General features: G+C 38.4%; 1 protein-coding gene across 5 annotated transcripts; it reads right to left on the bottom strand.

The window, feature by feature from the left end:
- Positions 1-222: 222 nt before the first annotated feature.
- Positions 223-16,828, bottom strand: MDM2 (MDM2 proto-oncogene). 5 transcript variants are annotated; one of them, XM_083365559.1, is made up of 12 exons: positions 16,630-16,828; positions 16,295-16,524; positions 16,109-16,199; positions 13,941-14,015; positions 11,904-12,037; positions 10,853-10,902; positions 10,477-10,556; positions 9,623-9,683; positions 8,679-8,833; positions 5,924-6,073; positions 4,154-4,231; positions 223-1,689 (listed from the first exon to the last, which is right to left on the bottom strand). In XM_083365559.1, exons 3-12 carry the CDS (start codon positions 16,190-16,192, stop codon positions 1,132-1,134), a joined length of 1,425 nt encoding a protein of 474 aa, XP_083221685.1. In that variant the 5' UTR covers positions 16,193-16,199; positions 16,295-16,524; positions 16,630-16,828; the 3' UTR covers positions 223-1,131. The 5 variants fall into 5 exon arrangements, with proteins under 5 accessions (XP_083221685.1, XP_083221686.1, XP_083221684.1 ...); XM_083365560.1 differs by having other exon boundaries at positions 16,295-16,431; positions 16,630-16,815; XM_083365558.1 differs by having other exon boundaries at positions 16,295-16,815.
- Between the last annotated feature and the right edge of the window lie 1,749 nt (positions 16,829-18,577).

Genomic DNA, 18,577 nt, shown 5'->3' with positions numbered 1-18,577 from the left:
CCACGGAGACGTCCTCGGACAAGCGCTGGCTCTTCGGCTTTGAAACGGAGATGAGCACCAGCCCCTAGAGTTGCAAACGACTAGCACGCATGTGCAGGGGAACCTTTACCTTATTGTTGCCTCTCCCCACTACCAAAGAAAGACTGGAAACATATTATTGCTGTGAACTGAATTACGACATAAGAATAAAATATGGAAGATAAGCAAAAGCAAAGATTGATTGCTTATTGGTAACATTTATTGGTAAACCACAGGTCGCAACTCCACTCATTGTACATTATTTGCTTGCTGTGAGTGTATTACAGTAAGCACTTGGAATGCTACATCTTATTTCAGTGACTTTCAGAATTAGTTCTAAAAACTTTTTTAACAGAATTCTTGCCATAATACTTGATCAAAGCACAAATGTAAGTGATCCTTTTAAATTTCACCAAAGAAGTATAGGCCTAAAGAATGCAACTTGAATAGACCATCAAAACTTCACTGGGTTCACCGAGGCAAAGGTAGAGCTTTCACATTGGGAACAGACTGTAAGCTTGTCCAGGTCCAAAACAAGTGTCTGCCTCTTGTTTTAATCAGCATTAAGGAATCTGCCAGAACTAGTTTTTCCAACATGAGCTTTAGGCTCTTTTTGAGACAATCTTAGTTTGCTAGCCAATAACCACTTAGATACAATAAAAATATTAGACAAGAGAGAACCTGGAAAGCATCTAGGATTGCTTCAATCATTATTAAGCACCTTCCATTGTATCTGTTTGTTTGGAAAGGGGTAATTTGAAGTTCTATATCACACATAACTTGGCCTACAGTATTTGGATCAGCTTAGGTAAATCAGTTTTCAGATTTAGAACAGAATATATACTTTATTTCTGTGGTCCTTACAAGAATATTAAGATTCCTTTATATTAGATATAAAGAATAAGCTCTGAATTATCAATCTTCATCACGTATACGTGTGCTTGCTGTTTTGGCAAATTTCAAAACTAAACTGGAGAATGTTCTGATCACACTGTCAGTTGCAGTGCAATATTTAAAAGTTTCTATCTTTTGGAAAATAAATATATTTGTGTAAGCATTCAAAACTGCATTCTGTGTTCTTCTACATGTAGAAACCGTTGGTTTGCACTGCAGCTAGCAAAAATAAGTTAGCAATATCATGTCAATAGGCTGCCTGCAAACTGGGCAAGGCTTGTTCCTTTTTTTCAGCTTTTTTGCACATACAAAACATAACATTAAGTGTCCTGTCTTTCCATGTACTATGCAACCATTTTTAGGTCGTGTTTGACATATGACACAAGGCTCTACGCTGGAGAGAGGCTGCTCGGCTTCCAGTCTTTCTTCTTTGTCTTCAATGTCTTCTTTCTCAGATTCTTTATAGTCTTCTTGGCTACTACAAAACATACTGCTAGATGTAGATGGTTGTGAATATGCCTCACTTTCCTGAGATTCAGGGCTTTCTTCTGCACTCTCTTCTTCTTCTTCTTTACCCTCATTCATTTTTCCTTTCTTACAGTCAGGAACATCAAAGCCTTCCTCAGGATCTAATGGTGAGGGATTTAGAAATTTGCTCTTCTTGGCGATCTCAGTCTTTTTATCAGGAAGCCAATCCTTTCGAAGAGTCCAGCATCTTGGGCAATGGGATGGAAGAGGTGGGTTCATTTCATTGCACTTTGCGCACTTCCAATAATCCTTTGATGAATTAGATAAGAAATAAATTTATGTTAGTGAAAATGCTTTATCAAAATAAAAGATAAACTATAATTTTTTGTGCACATGATGGGCTGTAAAAGTTTTCAGAAGGGACCATATTTGTGGCCAAAACTTATAAACTCACATTTCTGATCATTGCAATCCTTATTTGTACAAAATATACATATAAAGTGAAAGCAAGGGCACTATGCATGGTAATCTAGAAATATGTTGAAGAGCTACTAGTGTTGGATGCTTTCTCATATATATATATATATATATATATATATATATATATATATATATATATATATATATATATATATATATATATATATATATATATATATATATATATGTTTCAAATGTTAACTATTTAGATTACCTTGCTAGGCCCCAAACATGGGGCAAATCTTTATTTCCTGTTTTCAGCCTATCTTGAAGGCTATCGAACAGGCAGTAGTCACACCGGACAATTCATATATTTGTGTAAATTACTAACAAAGAATTAAAGGGAAACTGGGATGCATTTCTGACTCCTTAGTCGTCCTCAGCCAGCCATACCCTTCTGAGATTCGAACCAGGGCTGATTGCATATGAGGCAGTGTTATTTGCCTCTAAGCCACAAGGTCTCTCTCGCTCTGTTAGCTTTTTTTTTTTCTGCAAGGGAAGATATGTTTCAAATGTTAACTATTTAGATTACCTTGCTAGGCCCCAAACATGGGGCAAATCTTTATTTCCTGTTTTCAGCCTATCTTGAAGGCTATCGAACAGGCAGTAGTCACACCGGACAATTCATATATTTGTGTAAATTACTAACAAAGAATTAAAGGGAAACTGGGATGCATTTCTGACTCCTTAGTCGTCCTCAGCCAGCCATACCCTTCTGAGATTCGAACCAGGGCTGATTGCATATGAGGCAGTGTTATTTGCCTCTAAGCCACAAGGTCTCTCTCGCTCTGTTAGCTTTTTTTTTTCTGCAAGGGAAGATATGTTTCAAATGTTAACTATTTAGATTACCTTGCTAGGCCCCAAACATGGGGCAAATCTTTATTTCCTGTTTTCAGCCTATCTTGAAGGCTATCGAACAGGCAGTAGTCACACCGGACAATATATATATAATATGACCACAAATGAGCCCAAAATTTATGTTGCTAAGTGAAACATTTATTCAGTGAGTTTGTTCCATTTTATGACTTTTCTTGCCACAATTGTTAAATAATCCTTGCATTTGTTAATAACACGGTTTTTAAAGGAATCCGGCTTCCCCACTGACTTTGCTTTTCAGAAGATCACAAAGGGGGAATCACATGACCCTGGGACACTGCAATGGTCATAAATATGAATCAGTCGCCAAGCATCTGAATTTTGATTATGTGACCATGAGGATGCTACAACGGTTGTAAATGTGAAAAACGGCCATAAGTCACTTTTTTCAGTGCCGTTATAACTTTGAACAGTCATTAAATGAACTGTTGTAAGTGGAGAACTATATGTACTACTTCTATCTTTCTGACAGATTGAAGCTTGCATATAAATAGCAATTGACTAGAAGTCCTGAGTCAGAAGCTTTGGCCTCTGATAAGATATGAGGTAAATATATTCTGAAAGGACCCAGATTGTTGGGGGCAATAAGCTGACTTTGTAATAATGTAATAATGCCGCTGGGGTGTGTGTGAAAGCCCTAATAAGCAGGCATATACATAGAATGAAGGCTACTGCTAAGCTTGTAAGCTGCCCTGAGTCTTCGGAGAAGGGCGGGATATAAATGGAATTTAAAAAAAATGTCCATGACTGGAGTAAAATTTCATGTTAAAAGTATTGTAACTGGCCAGGTTCTGGACTACTCAATATACTTCGTGGTATAGCTATTCACAGCACTTTGGTTTTAGTGACAGAACAGTTATGCTTTAAGAAAAGTAATTTAAAATTAATACATTTTCACCAAGAGAATTTCAGAAGAGGATCCTGACAGAATTTCAGACTTGGTGCCATATTTATTGTAATGCACTCTGCTGTCCAAGATACTTGATATCCTGCAATTGATTTGGTGATATACCCAATCTATAATTAGGGAAATGATCATCATTCCACATGTAATGGTTTGGGGAAAGGGACCAATATACATTCTTTCCTAAAGTGAACTCATATTACCCTATATATAGCAAAATAATTTTTAAAAGATTTATGAAATATATTTTTCTAATTAGTTGTTATATTAGTATTTTAGAGAAAAATATACAACTATAATTGGCACCTGAAAATAGATTATAACTCTCCAATTCACTGAAATACCACTCTAAATTAAAGCTGAAAACAACATGCTTTTAACCTCTTCGAGTTTTTAATGTATATATTAATTATATATGTATTTGTTTATAGACAGACGGGTCATCTGGAATAAATTAAGGAATATGTTGCAAATTCAAAAGTGCAATTAGTCTCAAACCAACATTTTACTTACTGCTAGTGAAATTTCAGGGTCTTCGTCAAATGAATCTATATCACTATCTTCGGTCTGATATATAGTTACTTGATATACCTGATGAAAATGATTTTTAAATTAGGGTTAATTAAAATCCACACAAAATACATTTTATAACTCTAGATTAAAGTTAATTTGTGAAGGTTTAATTCTCTTTCATCAATGAAAATAAATTTCGTAAACAATTATTTTACTATTTGAGAAGAAAATACAGTAATTTCCCCGTCCCAAGTCAAATGACTCAATATTTAATTTTAAAATCAATAAAATCTTATGAGCAATTATCTTCGAGAACAAGAATGAGTGACAGTAGGGAAGTCAAGGCAAGATACAATTAAACTAGCAATATCCCTCCTCCCATCAAAGTCATAATGTCCATTTGAAATCCAGCCAATCCACTGGTGGCAAAATTAACGGGTAACTGGCACAGTTGGTGCACATCTCAAGGTCTTCTTCAGCTTTTGTTTCTCTGTAACCATCTCCCTGATAAGGGAGACACATTCCTTTCTCAAGTGGATAGAGATAGAAGAAGGAAAGCAGAAAGCAAAAGTTATCCCAAGCTAAAGCAAATACCCTCCTTCCAGCATAATGGCAGGCCCCAAAGCACTGATTATGTTATCTAATAATTTGGCTAATGAAACATCTGCAAGAAAACATGCAAGCTCAGAGGGCACCAAGGACCCCTCATTTCGACCCTGAGCTAAAAATATTCTCCTTTATTGATTTTCAAAATAGAATAATAGAATATGCCATTTAGGTAGAAGCATTTTCTCCCAGCATCAAAATTTATTTCTTCATTCAGACTTCCTTTTATTTACACTGCGCAATTATTAGGCAAGTGAGTATTTCGACCATATCATCGTTTTCATGTGTATTTTCTATCTCCAAGCTGTATAGACTTGAATGCTTAGAGCAGGGGTGTTAAAACTGCTGGCCCGCGGGCTGGACGCGTCATCCAGAAGCCACCCCCACCCCATTGCCGGCAATGGCAAAACTGTCCCGATACGTTATGCAACGTCATGTGACATCGCGAGTTTGACATGTCTGGCTTAGAGGATATAAGCATATCAGGTGATGTGTATTTCTGTAATGAGGGAGGGTGTGGCCTAAGGAGATCAACACCCTCTATCAAGGTGTGCATAATTATTAGGCAGCTTGTTTTCCTCAGGCAAATGGGCCAAAAAAAGATTTAATTGACTCTGAAAAGTCAAAAATTGTAAAGTCTTTCAGAGGGATGCAGCACTCTTGAAATTATTAAGATATTGGGGTGTGAACCATGACAGACCCATCAAACGTTTTGTTGAAAATAGTCAACAGGGTCACCAAGAAACATGTAGAGAAAAAAAGACACACATTAACTGCCAAAGATTTGAGAAGAATCAAATGTGGAGCTACCAGGAACCCATTACCCTCCAGTGTGTCATATTCTAGGACTGCAACCTATCTGGAGTGCCCAGAAGGACAAGGTGTTCAGTGCTCAGAGACATGGCCAAGGTAAAGAAGGCTGAAACCCGACCACCACTGAACAAGACACATAAGTTGAAACGGCAAGACTGGGCCAAGAAATATAATAGTAAGTAGCAAAGATAAGCAGAACTTCTGAAAGATTCTGAATACTTTTTATGAAAATGTACTTCTAGATTTTCAGAGATTGATAGTTCACTCAGTAATGTCCAATTTTAAGTGTACCTATATGAAGTTACATTTCTCAAACAACATTCCATCTGATTTTGGTTCAAATATACATACTTCATCATCCTCATCTGTTAGTTCAAATCCTTCTTCATTAGGACTATAGTCTTCTGAGTAGATAGATTCAACTTCAAACTCTACACTGAACTGATCTGAAACAGAATCTTCATCTAACCAGTCCGAGTTTTCACTTAAACTGGCATGATCCTAGAGAGAGAGAGAGAATGTTTCTGATTAGAATAGTAATGAAATTTAAGAGATGAGGTCCCTATAATTGTAATGCATATATGGGATGAAAACTGTGCTAATAGGATAAAAACATCTAGTAACATTCTAGGAAAGTAGTTACCGTAATTATATTTACTTTTAATCAAAGTACAGGAACCCATCATTTTACAACCATTCATTTAACAACTTTTCAAAGTTAGGACAGCATTGAAAAAACTGGCCTGTGACTTACAAATGCTGTAGTATCCCCATGGTCACATGATCAAAAACCAGATATTTAACAACCAGCAGCATCTATTTATAATAGTTGCAGTGTCCCTGAGTTACACGATCACCATCTGCAATCTTCTCAGGGGGCTTTCAACAATCAAAGTCAATGGGGGAGGCCAGATTCGCTTAACAACCATGTGATCTGCTCAACAATCATGGCAAAAAAGGTTGTAAAATTAGGCATGACTCACTTAATGACCACATCAGTTTAGCATTCCCAATTAGTTCAGGTCCCAATTATGGCCCTACGTTGAGCATTACCTGTAGCTCCTACAATGAAGAACACATATTGCCTGAACTGTAGGGGCATTGCTATGGGAAATAAGTATTTTCTTTCTTTAAAAAAAAGGCTACTTCCATAGTTAAAAAGTAAACATTCATCTTTTTAAAGAAAGAACATTCTTGAAATGTCATGGGTATGAACTGAAGAGACAAGCCATGTTTAAACAACAATGATCATAAAGCATCAGTTGTCATACAGTTTTAGGAATTGCCCTACCCTGGTTCTATGTGGAATATTTAGCATTTTAGCAGGTGTTGTGCTACACAAGTCTAAAGAAATTGTTTAGCAGAATTATATTTTACTGTGCTAGTTTCCAGCTTGTAGAGGCAAGTTCTGATATCACTGAATATTCCTGCTTCACTATTGCATTATGCTTTGTCAAACCAAATGTTGCAGAAAATGCCAGTTAACCCTGAAATGCTATTAACCACCCTGAAAATTCAAAATCACATTTTAATAAAAGCTTCCTCTATTTTACAATTTAACAAATCACTGGCTTATTTAAGCAGAACAAACAGCTAATGTGAATGCATTTACAAAAAGGCTTTAGATGTAATAGTATAATACTAGCTAAGAATACATTGGAGTTAAAATTCCTGAAGGCCCTAAGAAACAGCACAGGTAAAGACAGGTAGGACAAGAGTATTTAAGTTTGAAAACATATAGTTGGTGGAGGTGGACAAAAAACAGCATCTTTAAATATGCAACTCAGACGACTAACAACAAATTTCACAGTGGTAATTCCATCCTACAAATTATGTAAATTAATCCACAAAAAGAGGGTGCAAACTATGAAAGCTAACAGTCATGGTACATACACATCAAAATGATTATCTCAATAATAGTAACTGTTAGTTAGAAGGATCTTTGTAGTCCTAATGGACAATCACTTAAATATAAGCTAGCAGTGTGTTGGAGCTGCAAAAAAAGTCAATGCTATCCTAGGCTGTATTAACAGAGGGACAGAATCAAGATCACGTGAAGTATTACCACCACTTTATAATGCTTTGGTAAGACCATACTAGGAATACTGCATCCCGTTTTGGTCACCATGATGTAAAAAAGATGTTGAGACTCCAGAAAGAGTGCAGAGAAGAGCAACAAAGATGATTAGGGGATTAGAGGCTAAAGCATATGAAGAATGATTTCAGGAATTGGGTTATGTCTAGTTTAATGAAAAGAAGTAGGGGTGACATGACAGCAGTGTTCCAATATCTAAGGGGCTGTCAGAAAGAAGAGAGGGTCAACCTATTCTCCAAACCACCTGAAGGCAGAACCAGAAGCAATGGATGGAAACTAATCAAAGAGAGAACCAACCTAGAACTAAGGCAGGGGTATTAAACTGCCAGCCCGCGGGCTGGCTGCGTCACGTGGAAGCCACGCCCACCCCATTGCCAGCAATGGCAAAACCGTCCCGATACATTGCACGTCACGTGACTTCGTGAGTTTGACATGCCTGAACTAAGGAGAAATTTCTTGACAGAACAATTAATCAGTGGAACAATCTGCCTCTGGAAGTTGTGAATGCTCCAACACTGGAAGTTTTTAAGAAGAGATTGGACAACCATTTGTCTGAAATGGTATAAGGTTTTCTGCTTGAGCAGAGGATTAGACTAGAAGACCTCCAAATTCCCTTCCAATTCTGTTACCTTTTGGGTGGGTGTATTCCAATGCAACAGAACTGGGGTAAAAATATAATAAATATCAAAAGGGAATTTTTTTCCTTTTCTATACAGTGCTATACATGACAGCTAATTGTTTCTAATATTTCCTAAGAGGCCTTTTAGCCTCTCGCTTCATGAAATTTTTTCCCAGCCATTTACTGTCTTAGAATATGGATGTTAATTTAATACCCTATTTATGATGAAGAAACTTTACAGATAAAAATTAGTATGTTTACTAACAAGTTTTCTTCTTTTTGACATGTCAGGTTAAAATGCATTTTCTCATGCTATTATTACTTACTTTCAGGGGTACAGATTTAACATAGTTAAGTTTCTTGTTTAAAAATTCAAACTAGTATCTACTTACTGGACTTGGCAAGGAATTGATTGAGCTGCTGCTGCTGCTTTGCTCACAATGTACTACACACCATTTAAGACTTTCATCAAACGTAAGAGAAATACTATCAGATTTCTGCCTTTTTCTTTGTCTTTCATAATTTATATCTTCTGAAGCACTTTCTTCTGTTGGAAAAAAAAACTCTTCTTAAGCAAATTACCAAATCTCTGATTTTGTGTAAGAAAAGAATTGAATGAACAAACTCTGCTATGCAATTCCTAAACTTCAGAAAGTGTAGGTTATTGCTATGTCTTATTTCTACCATTCTGAAGACAGAATCTTCTTTCCATATTCTGAAAGAAAATCACCAGTACTATCTAAAATGCTAGCATAAAACTAACAGCTCATTAAGACATCTATTGACATCCCAATGTAAAAAAAGTTACATATTTTCAATGTATTTCCTAAATTATAATGGAAAATTGTTCACTGGATTGCTATCTTTAGAAGCATTCCTAAATGTTTTTTTTTTAAAATTCAGCATTATTTTATAAAGATTACAAAAAGCTTCTACTTGACAATAGTAATGGTATGACAAATTATACTATATTGTACTATATCTCACTATGTTTTTAACTAGATTTAAAATGTTTCTAGTACAATTTGCTTTTTACTAAACCAGTTGGAACAGTGTGAAGTAAATTGATCTATAGGATAAGTAATATTCTGGATACAGTCAAATAAACAAAGCTGTATATCTTTCACTTAGCCATATCTCCACAACATGCTGTGTTAGTCAGACAAGTTAAACATCTAGTGTTAAATTTGAAGCCAACAGCTTCAATCAGAGGTCAGCCAACCAATAAACAACTCTATTTCCACACAATGTACACAACTGTATTACTAGTCAATGATTAACTTTGAATATTCAAATGACTCTAAGGACTGAAACAAAACATAACAGACTTATATACCTGTTTCACTGGATCTTGTTCTTCGGGAAGTAGTTGCTTCAGCGGCTTCTTGTATTGTTTCCTGTTTAATAATATATTAAGTAACTATTTCAGATTTACATGTGAAAAAATAAAGAGGAATACACTATATATATATTACTGAGGAATCATCTCAACCCAATGGGACAGGCCTGCCCCATTTGCACCTCGAGAGGTGGCACGCTGCAGATCCAGTCAGTCAAGGAATTTTGGCTGGTGAGATCCAGAAGAACTTTCTCTCCTGTGGCTCCTGCCCTCTGGAACATCTGACCCCTAGGGCGAGATCTGGTCCCACCCTCCTGACCTTTCTTTTTCTTTATGTCCCTTTAATTCCTTTATTCGAGTTGGAATCGAGACGACTAAATGGAGCTGAGCGTTTACTGGCCGGATGCCTTGGCTGACATCTACATGGAGTTCACAGCAGATAATTTTCTCTTTGTACCCTTATAGAGAAACCTCTGCGAATGCCTAACATTGAACTTTCAACCTTCTGAGTGGGGGCAAGTGCATCTTCACTTCTAGGCCACCAACGCTGCTCCCTCCTGACCTTCCATAAGGGCCTGAAAACTGGTTCTGCCAGATGGCTTGGGACCCCAATGGGGGAATGCTACAGTAGTGATAGTTGGTAGATTAATAGCAGATCCCACCTCACCACCAGCACATCTTCTTACTTCCCTCCCCATATTTTTATCATAATGTATAATTTTATTGCTATACTTAACATTTGTACTGTTTTATTGGTTTTAACTTTGTAAGCCGCCCAGAGTCACTTTGTGGTGAGATGGGTGGCAAATAAATTTAATAAATGAATGAACGAAATATAAATCAGTGATCACCTTTAGAATGTTTTCATTTTCTAGCTGGCATCTGGATGGATTCACAGCTATGTTATTAGAATCTTCAAAAGAAATACATACTGGAAGTCACAAAAGAAGAAAGCTGGCAATTCAGATACACATTTACAAAATAATCTAGTTATTACTTTATAATTGTAGAAACAATTAGGAATATGACTTCCTTAAAATTCAGTAATAAATGTTGGCTAATAGAGTTAGAAAAGAATTAAACAAATATTTATATAATTGCTTTTCAGGATCTATTCTCTTTTCAAAATGTTAACCATGCAACAGTTCAGTGGGTTTTTTATTTGTACCTAGCCTTCTGTCCATCAATTGTTTAAGTGGAAGCTTACTTAAAAAAAAAATAACTTACCTTGCTGGGTGGCCGTTACCAGGTTTTTGGAAATCATCAAATATAATTGCCTTTTAATAGATAAAACAATATCTTAGTTTTAGATATAAAGAACAGTGAACAAAAACACTGATGAAAAAAGTTTGTATGTATTCAGAAGCTTCTGGGAAAGAAACCGTAAACTGAAAATGGCTGCTAAAAGCAGAGTGATCTTTCAGTATAGGTATCATATGAGTCTCCTCCTTCCCGAGCCTTTTTTTAATATCTCTGAGTTCTGACAACCGCCTGGACAAGTCCCTGCAGTTTTCTTGGCAACGTTTTTGGAAGTGGTTTGCCCTTCTCCTGTTCCTAGGCTGAAGGTGATTAGTCCAACATTGCGCAGCTGTACAATTACCGGTATGCCTAAAGTATGACTAGAATTAGGCAGGATTGGAATTGAATCTGCATTTATTTTGATACCATTTACTTATACCAACTAAGAACCTAGCTGACACTTATTAACCATCTGAAGCTAGAAGTGTTGGTTGAAATAGCATATCTGGCTGCTTTTTCAAGCATGGGTTCTAAATGGCCGTATGAAGGCTACATTCAGATCCAGCCATATGATATACATTTAAGCTTCTGGGTTAGCTGCTAGGATCCAGATTCCAGCCTATCTTCAGTCTTGGTCCAAAGTCATCTAGGGTTTCCAAAGCTAAACGATGACTAGAAGCTGTATCCTCAGTCCCAGCCCAGCACCTTAAGCACTGTATCACACTGGCTATAGTACTTTTTTAAAAATCTAGAAGAAACTCCTATCCACTGCCCCCAATAATCTATTGTGAGCTCTCACAATATAAATGCAGTAAATAAATATTACCAAAATTTGGATGATTTTCTTGTAGACAGTACTTTATTTTACAGTATATTTATTACAGCTACTAAGGAAATATAATGCAGAACTATAAACAGTTACATCAGATGTCTACATTAAAAATAAATTCACTATAATCATGCAAACAATCTGAACTGATGTATTTCTAACACATAAATTCATGCCAACAAAGCAAGCTACGTTTTTTTTTTTGTTTACCTGTGTTCCTTTATAGAAAAACTCTGTACTCCAAACAGATCGCCCAGAAGGTCATTTGCACAGTGGACAATATGCTGTTGCTTTTCATCATACAGACGTTTAGACATAATATATTGACCAAGGTAGAACAGAATCTACAACAGCAAGCATTGAACAGTTTTGTAACACAAAATTTAGAAAGTAGAATTTGTACTGCATTTTGCTCACAGGACAATTACATTTATTAAAGGTAATTCCCAATAACGTCTCAGCTATAATGCTGTTATGGTGCCCTTCTGAAGTTGGAAATATTCCAGTGATGACTAAAGGTGCTATGAAGTGTGAGGACAACAACACAGCTTGATTGGAACCCAGCTACCATTGCTGGATGCTGAACTTCCTTTGGATGAAGGAGGAAGTGTGAAATTAACCTACCTGATCTTCAGAGGGCCATTCCCTATGGGTTAACCACAAAGATGGAGGTTTTTGCGGTTGTTTCACAAGTTGAGTATGATGTAGCCTATGGACACTTTGACCTGCCAATCCTCATTTCTTAATCGCATTTGCGATATTATTCTTCAATTTAAGAGAGATTTTCTTTTGTAACAGATAAGTATGTTTGTGACTATAAACTTAGAAGAAGTATAAACTCAAAAATATATTGGTATTTAAGCCAAATAATAGGGATTATATAAGAAAAGTATTAACAGAAGAAGCGGAACATTACTTTTAAAAAAATATTTTTCAAGAATTTGCATTGTAAAAATCTCAGTTGTATTGACAGTTCTTCCATGGGAATGCTTTTTGCTTTGTCTTAATATGCTTAATTGTTGACTGGATTTATAAAAAAAGCCACAGTAATTTGAGTAGATTGTATATTTCACTGAGACATGCCTGTAATTACAGCTTTAAAGACACTAGAGGGAGTGAAGTACAGATAATCCTTGACTTAGAACAGTTCATTTAGTGACTGTTCAAAGTTATAAAAGCACCTAATTGATGATTAGAAATAAAAGTAGATAAAAAAATGAAAGTTAATGTTGTAAATGTAGAGTAAGTGTTTAATGTAAATCAATACTTATATCTGTTGTAAAGGAAAAGGTGGAGGTCATTTCTTTGTATTTATAAAGAATGAAGAATGAAAAAGAAAGCAAAATCAAAAGTATAGGGGAAAAAAGGATTTTGCTTTTTCATTTTTTAGCTTAAATATTACTTTTTGTTAGTTTCTATTTATTTTAAAATCTAATAAGGTCATTTTAAAAAAATGAAATTAGAAATATTCACTGAACGTAGAAAATAATTCTTTGAAAATAGGTAAGTTTGGAAAACAGAATATGGGTCTTGCCTTTGCTCTCACAATATAAGGCTAAGATAAAATCATAACCCACCCTCTCAGCTGTGCGGTATTCTTCACTCTTCAGTCACATTATTGTAACTTGGCATGTTGTTCAGTGTATAAGAAATAAACACCTAGTTCAGTGGTGGCGAACCTTTGGCACGTGTGCCAGAGGCGGCACTCAGAGCCCTCTCTGTTGGCACGTGCACCACTGCTAGCAGAAGCAGGTCCATCAGGCTGCCACTGCCGCCCAGAGCAGGAGCCTGCCCAGCACAAAGGAGGCATAGCGGCTGACTAGCAAGCTCAAGTAGAGGTGGTAGAGCAGAAGTCACCAACCATTGTCGATTGGTGGACTGGAAGAAAAGGGAGGGGGAAGCATTTTACATGTGTGCGTGCACAGGGCCACGAGCATGCGCATGCTGCAAATGGGGCGGGGCTAGTGCCTGCATGATACTCACTAGCCCTGCCCCATTCTTGCGTGGTGCAGCGCCTTGTATCTGTGCCTTGCAGCACGGTGGCCCATTTTTTGTGTGCCAGAGGCAGCACTCAGAAGCTCCTCCCTGCCCCCCCCCGAGGGCACCATAATGCTGATGCGCCCCTGGCACTTTGTAATAAATAAGTGGGTTTTGGGTTGTGGTTTGGGCACTCGGTCTCTAAAAAGTTTGCCATTGCTGACCTTATTCATTTTCACTTCCTATGTTGACTGCAATTAATCTATTTACCTCCTTCATGGTAAAAGTATCCTTTTCTGCACCACCAAACTGTAGAAGTTTCATAAACAGTGGTTTGGGTTTAATCTGAAAATATAAAGATTGCAGTTTGTTTAGTTGTCTTGTTCAAAATACGGGAAATTTTTCAAAAACGAACCTTGCTCTAAAGTTTTTAATATGCTCAATAGCAAATCTTTTTGAGATCAACCGCAAAAAGGCTCTCAGAGTTGCATCTAAAAGCGGAAGGGAAAAAAGCGCAATTTCCTAGAGCGTGTTTTTGGTTCCTCAAGATCATGCCCAAATAACAGAGAATGCTATTTTATTTAAAATCTTATATTCTGCTTATCATGAGATGGGCTGAAAAGACAGTGCAATAACATATCCAAAAGTAAATAGCAGAATAGCTTTTAACATATGAAATGAAAAACATCCATACATAGGCCTTAATAACCAACTGATCATGCCTAAAGGAATGTTGGGGCTTCTCAGATACTATATATTGCCACTCTTTGAAAATGCTTTGAGTGCAGCTGATCAATGCAAACAGAATACTTCCAAATGTACATATTCCACTTTTTTTCTTTTTAACAAAGGTGACCTAAGTTTTAATTTTCCCTTAGGAATGGAAACTGTCTGCATGACTTTTAGCCAGCCATTCTTCAGCCCTGAACTGGGAAGTTGAAAACATCCCTCTACCAAATGACAAGTAGGTAGGTGAGGTTTGCATAATATTCTTATATCCAGGCAAAATTACAGTTCACCACAAAGTGGATACCCACTCATAGCTTCTTCAACCTTGAGCCAGTCTCCAAATGATAACATTTTTAAGTGATCTTCACTTTGCCTCAAAAATGTCTTACCATCTCAAACACAGAGTAATACTTAACTATTCCAATTCCATCCTAGTAATTTTTAAACCTTTCAAGTGATGCTACCTTGTACCTTTATGCTAAGAAATCTTATTAGCCTGAATTTCCCAGCACACTTTATAGCTTTTTCACTGGGTCTCTGGCTTCATGTAAATAATCATCTCAAGCATAATTACACAAAAGCATGTTCTTTTAAGTCCTATGGATTTTTTCCAAACAAATTAATACAAGCTAATCTTAACTTTTTTCTGAATGTCTAAACCGAGACACACTGCAAAAGATTCTGAACAATGAAGTGGGTCAGAGTTCTCCAATTTTTAAAAAAAACCTATCAGCATTCCCAAATTGGCCATATCAACCTGTCATTTGCTGATCTCAGGCTGTTGACCGAATCACTCAATGCAGTTCCTAAACCAGTGTTTAAAATTTAAAACGTGTGACCCATCTAACTTGTTTAACCACCTTTCCCCCCAAAAAATTAAAGAACCCTCATCATAGCATGGAGTGCGCACTTGTTGTTAGCTGTGAAGTCGTGTCCGACCCATCGCGACCCTATGGACAACATTCCTCCAGGCCTTCTTGTCCTCTACCATCTTCTGGAGTCCATTTAAACTCACACCTACTGCTTCAATGACTCCATCCAGCCACCTCATTCTCTGTCGTCCCCTTCTTCTATTGCCCTCAACCTTTCCCAGCATTAGGCTCTTCTCCAGTGAGTCCTTCCTTCTCATTAGGTGGCCAAAGTATTTAAGTTTCAACTTCAGGATGTGGCCTTCTAAAGAGCAGTCAGGGTTGATCTCCTCTAGGACTGACCGGTTTGATCGCCTTGCAGTCCAAGAGACTTGCAGGAGTCTTCTCCAGCACCATAGTTCAAAGGCCTCAATTCTTTGGCGCTCAGCCTTTCTTATGGTCCAACTTTCACAGCCATACATTGCAACTGGGAAGACCACAGCCTTGACTATATGCACTTTTTGTTGACAGGGTGATGTCTCTGCTTTTTAGTGTGCTGTCTAGATTTACCATGGCTTTCCTCCCCAGGAGCAAGCGTCTTTTAATTTCTTGGCTACAGTCCCCATCTGCAGTGATCTTGGAGCCCAGGAAAATAAAATCTGTCACTACCTCCATTTCTTCCCCATCTATTTGCCAGAAGTTGAGAGGGCCGGATGCCATGATCTTCATTTTCTTAACGTTGAATTTCAAGCTAACAATGCTAACAATCCGCCCTCTCCCTTCCTATCGTCCCGCTCAACAGGGACCTCTGGAAAAATGCAATCGCTTCGGAAGGACCTCGAGATCGCCTTACACGCTTACCAGGGCTTCTTGATCCGAGCGGCCAAGGACAGCAGAGCCAGCCGCAGGCTGGTCGGTCGCAGAAGCCATTTTAGTATTGCACATTTGCCTGCTAGGGAGGAAAGAAAGAAAAAAAACTAAGTAAGCTGAGGCGTTGCATAAGGCGACAGGACAGCAAAACCCCAAGAAACACCTCGATCAACTTACCGTAAGGGGCCCTGTAGCTACGCAAGTCTCAACTGCCTCGCAAGGGCCGAGCATAAATAGCGGCCTCGCGACCTCGTTTACGGGCATGTCTAGACTTCACTCCTCCAAACCAAACGGCCAGGCATGTCCGAGCATGACTAGAGAGGCGCTGAGTCAACAAGGTAGCAGGGACAGAACAGCGAAGCCGCCCCCGCCGCTTTTTCCCAACGATCCCTCCAAGCTGAACGCGCCTTCCTGGGAATCGAGAGGAGAAATAAATCCCTCTTCCCGCCCAACTCCCAAGCCGCTCTGCGACTCCTTCCCTTGAGCTCGTCCTCGCTCGCCCGTTTCCTTACGCGCCTCTTTCTCTGTGGGCGAAAGGAAGCCGCTTCCTCCTGAAAGTGGAGGCCAAATTATTTCACGCCACGCGCCGCCATTTCAAACTTAAGGCGCTCGTAGCTGCTTTCTTTTTTTATGCAGCGGCAGAAGCCACTTCCTGGCTGAGGTGCGCGAGCGGCCTACGTGGCGTCCCCCGCAGACGTTCGCGCCGTCGCCCGACGTCCCCCAGCCGCGACGAAGAAGCGGCTTTATACGGAGGAGGCGGGGGGGGGCAATTTTTTTCCTCAGGGGCCCTGCCACGCGCTGCCGTTCGTGTTTGAAACCGGTGGGGGACGGGATCAGTTGCAGACTTCCTGCATCGCACTGTATTCATCGGGTTTAATTTAGAAACAACCGCACAAGGTTTATAGTAAAGCAGCCATCCTATCAGCGTGTATATTTTTGTCTGGAATCTCGGGTTTGGCTTGGATTATTTCTTAAGTCCATACACAAATATAAAATCCGATGCATTGTTTTACTCCCAAGTCATTTTCCCACAACCTGAAGGATATACGTACATTAATATTGTGGAGACCGTGAGTTCTACTCCTACCTTAGCCATCCATGAAAGCTAGCTGGGTGAATGAGCCAGTCACACACACTGCCTAGCTCATTTCACAGGTTGGTTTGGGGGAAAATAGGAGGAAGGCATGTTGGATATGTGTGATATATATATATGTATATGTAGATCTAGAGTCGGGTTTCTTCCCGCGTTCCTTTCATCTTCAGAAAGTTGTGGCGACGTTTCGACGAAATCCCATCCGTCATCATCAGGCTGGAGTGTTCCTCCTGCTGCTTCCAGGAGCAATGCGTGGTCTGGCTGTTCCTTTCCTTCCAACTGCCGGTGGGGCTGTGTTTCGTCGAAACGTCGCCACAACTTTCTGAAGATGAAAGGAACGCGGGAAGAAACCCGAGACTCTAGATCTACACATACAGACACCCGCGAGAATCTACGAAAACATATATGTATATGTGTATATGTATGTATATACACACACACACATATATAAATCACACACACACACCACATACATGTATCCAATAGGAGCTGAGCTGCACTAGTGAGCAGCTGAGCTGTATTTTAGGCTGAAAGCATAATGTACCACAATACATTTATGTGTAAAATTCTATGTATGTGGAAGGGTAGCTTAAGAGGCATGCCCTGACATGTACTGTGGTACATTTATGCATCTCACCTCTTGTCAGCCTATGGAAAATACAGCTCAGCAGCTTTAGTGAAGGTCAGCTCCTATTGGGTAGGTAGACACACCCTTGCTCTTATCTTAGTGACCAGGGAGCAATGATTGCAATCTTAATACCTAGTCTACAGCTCTGAGAATTACTGGTGGTCTCTGAACCAGACTGAAATCCACTTTCAGTCACAGCACTTCCTGGATGACTGACTACTGAAGTTTTGTGAAGAACAAGAGGAAGTGCTGTGTATGTTGCCTTGAGCATCTGAATAAAAGAGAAATCTGGGGCAATGACCCTGCTAAACAAGGAGACGCTTTTCATGCTATTGCACCTTACATTGAACTTCTCAAATAGATGGCAATGCTTTAAGAAGGGACATGGTATATTCATAGATGATAAAGTTATTAGTGCCTACTACTTCAAAAGCAATAATTACCTTCTGATAGAATAGTCCTGAAAAACAAAAGGTTTCCTCTGTGTGGGCTTCACAGATATTTCTTTGGTCATTATTGTAAGCGTGACATGGTCAAGATTAGCTTTTGGTTTGATTCAGCAGGGCTATTATGAGATTATCTTTGCTCAAACCTCTTCCAAAGCAGGAGCAAATAAATATTACAGATTGTTGAGCACATAACTTCCAAAACCACATAAAAATCTGACATTTAAATAATAATTAGGGTTTTTTTTCTCCAGAATTTCTCAAAATCTGAAATGCTTCAATCTTACAACTGA

The sequence above is a fragment of the Vipera ursinii genome, assembly GCF_947247035.1.
Source record: "Vipera ursinii genome assembly, chromosome: 6".
NCBI classification, from domain to species: Eukaryota; Metazoa; Chordata; class Lepidosauria; order Squamata; family Viperidae; genus Vipera; species Vipera ursinii.
This window is presented reverse-complemented; position numbering and strand designations above follow the sequence as displayed.

Coding starts and splice junctions, on each gene's coding strand:
- MDM2 (XM_083365559.1), bottom strand. CDS start 16,192: ATGTGCAATACTAAAATGGCTTCTGCGACCGACCAGCCTGCGGCTGGC. Junction 12,038..13,940: donor ATACTTTTACCATGAAGGAG/GTAAATAGATTA, acceptor TTGCTGTTGTAG/ATTCTGTTCTACCTTGGTCA. Junction 6,074..8,678: donor TCAATTCCTTGCCAAGTCCA/GTAAGTAGATAC, acceptor CTCTCTCTCTAG/GATCATGCCAGTTTAAGTGA.